Source organism: Microtus ochrogaster, chromosome 10 (genome assembly GCF_000317375.1).
Source record: "Microtus ochrogaster isolate Prairie Vole_2 chromosome 10, MicOch1.0, whole genome shotgun sequence".
NCBI classification, from domain to species: Eukaryota; Metazoa; Chordata; class Mammalia; order Rodentia; family Cricetidae; genus Microtus; species Microtus ochrogaster.
Genome location: NC_022016.1, coordinates 20,102,209 through 20,108,627, shown reverse-complemented (window position 1 = coordinate 20,108,627; position 6,419 = coordinate 20,102,209). Strand labels below are relative to the sequence as shown.

At 40.3% G+C, this 6,419-nt stretch overlaps 1 protein-coding gene across 5 annotated transcripts in view; it reads left to right on the top strand.

Moving 5' to 3' along the window:
* Nfib (nuclear factor I B) overlaps positions 1-6,419 on the top strand; it is a 215,301-nt gene that overhangs the window by 192,095 nt on the left and 16,787 nt on the right. For 3 of the 5 annotated variants that reach the window (XM_026781900.1, XM_005352670.3, XM_005352673.3), the window contains one exon: positions 1,553-1,641. The exons of the other annotated variants lie outside the window; for them this stretch is intronic. In XM_026781900.1, the coding sequence (XP_026637701.1) occupies positions 1,553-1,641 (89 nt within the window). The remainder of the gene's footprint in view (positions 1-1,552; positions 1,642-6,419) is intronic. 5 annotated transcript variants of the gene reach the window in all.

Below are 6,419 nucleotides of genomic sequence, written 5' to 3'. Positions count from 1 at the left end.
AAGGACAGTCTGAGCTACACAGTGAGATCTTGTTTATCCACCGCCCCCCACCCATATCCCCTCAGAAACAAATTTTACATTGTTGTTTCTCATACACTATAGACTAAACATATTTTCTTCTTTGAAATAGCAAAATATGTCATCTGTTTATAAGTGAATAGGTATATATTTTCTCCTTTGTATGAATATTATGGCTGTTTCCAGAATACCTACTTTGTTTCTGTTTACTTTCTGATTTATGAGTCCTTTATAACATCAGACTCCAGCCATTCAGCCATCTCTGCATCTTTCTCTCTGTCTACCTGGGGGAACGTTTTCCAGTTCTTTGTAAAAATGAGTTCTACTTTAAATATCCAAGAACTTTATGTGCACCTTCCAAATTTTAGATTACATTTTCAGATAAAAGCTGTTATTCTGAAACCTCATGGTCTCTTTTTGACTGTGAAGAAACTGGAGTCTGAGAGTTAATAGCCTTTTTTTTTTTTTTTAAGCCCTATGTTTTGGGACAGAGTTAAAGCGATTTGTCCTAAGTGTAAAGGCTTTTTGGCTGTAGCCACCATCTAGAAACTCTCCCAGAAGAGGCAATCCAGGTGTGTTCAGCAAGGCAGCTCCCTCTCAATGCAGGATGCAGTGAATTTACCACCCAGCTCTCTAAAGCTTAAAAACCACGATTTTGTAGAGTATTCCCCAACCCTGCCCCTGCCATGACAGATAAGTTTACTTTCTTAAGCATAAAAATAAGCAATATATCTTTTCAATAAATCTGCTAGCATTGTAGGGCAGCTGGTAACCAAACAGGGCCCGCTAGGGTTCCTGGGAAGAGCTCAGGAGAGCAGAGCCGCTGCTCAGATCCAGGGAAAATTGGTCTCAGGCCCTGTTCAGTGCCTTCTCCACCTTCTTCACATGCGGGAAAACATTTACATAGACCTCAAGCTCATTTTTTACTCTTCCTGAACAGTGCCACTTTAGGTAAAATGTAATTCGGAACATGAGAAACTGGAAGCCTCCCAGCTTCTCTACCTGTTAGGACCAATGCAGGGCGGGGCCTTTCTCCTCTGAACTGCATGTCTTCTGTTTTGCAATCTGCATGCTTTACAGATATTGATTATTCTACTCTGCATAGATGATTTGGTATGTTGCCTAGAAAAAAAGAACCGCATTTTTATTTCCTTTCTAAAATAATCTCTCTATTGAACATTATTAACGTTTTCTTTTATTTCAGCTCAATTTATACTCTAATACTGGCTAATTGTTATGTTCTAAGCACTTGTTTCTCTGTATGCTTTAATTAATAGAGAAGCATATTGCAATAACTTTTTTTTCTAAGGAAAAGTCTGGAAATTTTGCTTTATATAGTATGATTTTTTTCTTCTTGTTTTTTTTTTCATTTTGTTTTGTTTTTAATTTTGTTTGTCTGTTTGTTTTCTTTAAGTTGCTTCTTGGGAAAGTAAGAGTAATGCCATGTTCAGTACTAGTTTGCATGTGTTCATTTAAATACTAAAAACTGTAGTACTGCTCGATCCATATCTGACTGCTAGGTTTCAATTGACAGCTGAGGATTTGTGACTGGACCATGAATCAAAACGGCAGGCATTTATACCCCAGTACCAGTGAGGATACATTGGGAATTACTTGGCAAAGGTAACATTTTAATTATTTCCAACCCTACACTTACACCTAAAACTTACATAACCTAAAGTGTTTGTTTTTAACTAGTTGTACAGAAAATATGTTAAAAGTCTAGTTGTTTGGCTGTACCATCCCTATTCCCCTATCCCCCCTCCCCCCTTTAATTCCTGTCTGGATGCATCATCAGATTAACCTGGGAGTGTGGCATATGTTAACTGATCATTGGGATTTCTCAACACTGTCAAATGTTTGGGACAGTTTATAACATTTTTTTTTTTGTGGGAGTGGGAGTAGTGTGCTATGATATTTAGATATAAGGGCCTGGAAATGAAATCATAGCTTCAGGCAAGATTTTGTGCTACCTGAGGATAAAACATTGGTTCTTTACATTCAATGCGTTTTCTCATCTCAGCTCTTTCCTCTGCGCTGACTCTAAGCTGTTGAGTGTTTATTCCTCTCTCAGCGGGAAAGACCGGGAGAAAGGTTTCAAGCCAGTCTGTTCCACTGCTGTTCACAGAGCAAGCCCATTTTGGAGTGGGAAGATTATTCGAATCTGTAGTTAAGGAAGAAATTTTGTTTAAGTAGTTTTAATTTCTGTTTGCAGACTGATGTAATTGACTTTATTAGGTTGGCTAAGAAAATTATTTGAAAATAGTTTTGATATTATCTTATGTTTTGGTTTTGGAAAAATATTATAAAGTAGCTCTTATCTTTTCAAAGCAGTTTGTGTCCAATAAATAATTTATGGTGTAATATATATTAAAACATAAAGATGAACAAAAGAGAGTAATAAAATCCCTTGCGCTTCCTGAAAATAGAGCCAACACAGTTTTTACCGTTGCACTGATTGTAAGCATTCCTTTGGAGTTTCTGCGTGAAGTCAGGTGTTGAGTTGTTAGTTATGAGAAGGGTGTTTGATTTCATAGTGGGTGATGGAAACTGCTGTGGGCTCAAGGAGTCAAACATCTCCATTTCCTCACATAAAAACTACCTAGATTTTGTTTTCTGAGTTAAAAAAAATAGATTTATTCAGTCAGGCAGTAGTGGCACATGCCTTTAATCCCAGCAATAGAAAGAAGCAGGCGGATCTCTGTGAGTTCAAGCCCAGCCTGGTCTACATAGCTAGTTTCAGGACAGCTAGGACTACACAAGGAAACCTTGTCTCGAAGAATAAAAACAAACAAACAAAAAAATTAGATTAATTCCTTTTCTATGTGAGTGAATTGCCTGTATGTGTATGTGTGCACCCTGTGCATATATGGTGCCCGTGGGATTGGAAGAAGCCATCTGACCTTCTGCAACTGGAGTCAAGGATGGTTGTGAGCCACCAGGTGGGTGCTTTGAATTGAACCTTACTCCTGAACAAGACCAATAACTGCTCAGCCATCCCCAACCTTGCATTCAGTTTTTAAAAATTCCGTGACATTTAATTAATTTAACAATTAAGTGATCACAATATGACTTTTCCCATGTTTAAATATTGGTGGGAATAATCATCTCTAAAAAGAAATCTATTGGGATGTTCTTCCCCAAGAAGTTTATATTAGTAGAAAAAAAAACTATATAATATATACTTACAAATGGAAGATCAACTTGGTGGAAGTAGCTTATTTAACTAGTCTCAATGATTAATCGTGCTTAATTAAATTGAATGAAAGTGGCTTAAGAGTCTGAATTAGTAAGCTATTTAAAGTTAATTTAATTAGACTTGATAACACAATGTTTGCATTAGTTTATTAAGTAACAATCCTATACTCCATGCTTTGCCTATCAGCGGAATGGCCTACGTTCACAAGGGTAGCCGATTAGATGAAAGAGTCTTATGTTTCTAAATGTGTCTCTGGCTGTCAGGACTTCTTAATCAGTAGACTACTGATGGGCATTTACTTACTCTAGAAGAGGATAATATCTCTGAAGCACATTAAAACCAAAAAGATGTAAATTTTTGGCAACTTGCATTTTGTACTAGGCCTGAATAGTTCTGGAATAAGAACTTGGTTTGTCCCAAAAGGACACGTATCACACCTATGGGAAGAATGACCACAGTGGCTGTCAGCGTTTTTCATCCTGAAGCTCCCTTTCACAGCAAGCAAACTGACGGGACAGGCAGCTTTCACATCATAGTGAATCTGGGCTGGGGAGGCCACCTGAATTTGTTGATTTCATTTTTCCCCTTCTCAGAGGATACTAATCTTTCATTGGATTGGTGGATAGCTATGTGATGGCCAAGTTTTGAAGTATGCCTTGAGTTGCATCTACTCTTCTTGTCATGACTCAAGAGGGTACGTCGTTGGTGTTTGAGGTGTATCTATGCATTCCGCACAGATTCGCTGAGTTGGGGTGGGAGTGCCACCCTATGTACTGGGACAGTCACACTTCCACTTCTTTGAATCTGCGCATCACAATTCAGAATAAGCATGCTCAGGTGAGACAGTAGCTCTCTTGATTTTGCTGCCATTTTCAAAAATGGACACAGCTGTGGGACATGGTGGAGCAAGGCTTTAGCCCTAGCACTGGGGAGGCTGGGCAGACAAGCCCCTGAGTTGGAGGCAAGGTAGCCTATGTTTTAAAAACTTCATGGATTTTATTTTTAGATAGAATATTGAAAAGACAGATCCTGCCTGTGTCACTGTCACTTTAAGAGGGATGAGGACAGCAAAAGCCATAGCTTTTTTCTGCTCAGTAGCTTGAAAATATTAGGGAAAGATAGAGCCACAGACTCTAATGACTGAGGTTTAATGTGGTAGACAAAAAAGCAAAAAAACAATACCTGTCGTGGCTATTGCTTGGTGTTTTTCTTTTTGTGGTTATTGTTGTTTAATTATGTTTTTAGCTAAAATAGAACTAGATCACTTTCCCGCTTTTTTTTTCTCTCTCCAGCCCCTCCCAGCTACCCACCCTCAAGCCCCTCCCAGCTACCCACCCTCCAGCCCCTCCCAGCAACCCTCCTTCCAGCCCCTCCCAGCTATCCACCCTTTAACCCCTCCCACCTACCCACCCTCCAGACTCTCCCATACTCCCCCACTTTCAAGTTGATAGCCTTTTGCTTTGATTCGTGTGCGTGCACGCCTGCACAAAAGAGTTTATACCCAAAGGCAATCCATGAAGCCTGTAGATAGAAGGGCACAGCACAGCAAGTTTTTGGGTTTGCTTTATTTTGTTAGGATCGTGTATGTTGTCACCTGATTTGTCCTCACTAGCTTTCCTTCCTGCTTGAACCAGTTGCCCTCTAGAGATGCTTCCATGTCAAAAACACCTTGTCTGAGGGTCTGGAAATGGCAGGGAGGCAGATGTGTTCATCCTACTCACACTGGAGATCTACTTGCCACATCCCACCCTAGCTCAGAAACTCCATCAAGCACCAAAGCTGTGAGGCAGGGTTTCACAGAGCTTCCAGGTTCCAGTCCTGAAGGGGTTTCTTTGCTGTGACCTTAGCATTTTGTGAAGGGTGTGTGCATGTGTGTGTGTGTGTGCGTGCACGTGTGTCGCATGTGTGGAAACTTATAAGCTAGGTCCTTACTCAGATCTAGAGAAAATGAGATTTCCTGCCTAAGTAAATGGTTGGTTGCTGGAGTTGATGCAGGATAAAATACTGAAGGCCTTGTTTTCTCTTCAATCAGGGTAGAGTCTCCTTCTAGGAGGGTGCTAGGAGAGGGACGGCTCAAGCTGGGTACTGCTGTGCTTGTTCTTTGTCCTCCTCCATGCATACGTCCTGTTGTTTTTTGCACAAGTGAGTTGTGTGGCTATTAAACACGTACAACAGTTACTTGCTAACTAGCTTGCTTTCTTAAAACCCGAGCCAGACTCTTGCTTGCTCTTCCCGATATGAAAGAGCAGCGTAATTGAACGAAAAAGAAAGCTGAAGGGCAATGTAGGAGTAATATAAACATGAGTTATTTTAAAACATTGGATGGGTGCTTTCTGCAGAGAGAAACTGGATTTATTGTTTCGCTCTCCTTTCTCCCCCTTCACCCCTTTGAGAAGACGCGAAGCCACAAGAGAGCGGTTGTGTGTGTCTGAAGGCGTATATAAACATAGAAGAAGCCTTCAGATGGCTAAAATAAACATGTGCGTGTTACTGAAGGATATGTTTACACAAACCATTTGCTCAGCCCCTGAAATAATGAATAAATGAAGATTTTACTGAAATAATTGGAAGGCTTTTTCTTGTTTCTGCGTATGCCATAATGGAAGGGCACCAGAGACGTTGATCAGCGATTTTCCGAGGCAGAAGTGTTCCCGGTTCCTTTCTGTGAGTTGACTACTTCGGCCTGTCATTACTTTACACATGTTTTTGTAAGAAATTGTCGTTTATTACTGCAATTCCAGAGAGTTGCTTGATTTCCCAAGAGAAGTTTAGCAGCCAGTAAAGGTTATTTGGGTCTGGCTGGTCCGGAGAAAGAGGGCAAAATGAAGGGGCAATAGTGAGTATTTCATTCTCAGTAAGTTACTGTGAAAGCCGTTTCCCAGTTCCCTCCACTATCCATACAGTTTCCTTTATAAGCTGTATCCTCTCTATCAAAAGACTACAAGATCAAAACTTAATAATTTTAATAGGTTGCATACTGCATGTATTCCCATGTGTGTTTATATATACAGCTATGTAGCATGCATGATAAAGGCATGTGTGCACTCCTGTCCTCATGTAGAATTCAGTTAACTTTTATTTTAATATCCTTCCTGGGCAATTTTTGCACATCCCCCAGGTTAGCGTTTCCTGCTCAGGGCTTCTTATCTCCACACAGAACTGCAGTCTGGCAGCTGGGTTGTTCCTGCGGTTCCTGGGGGGG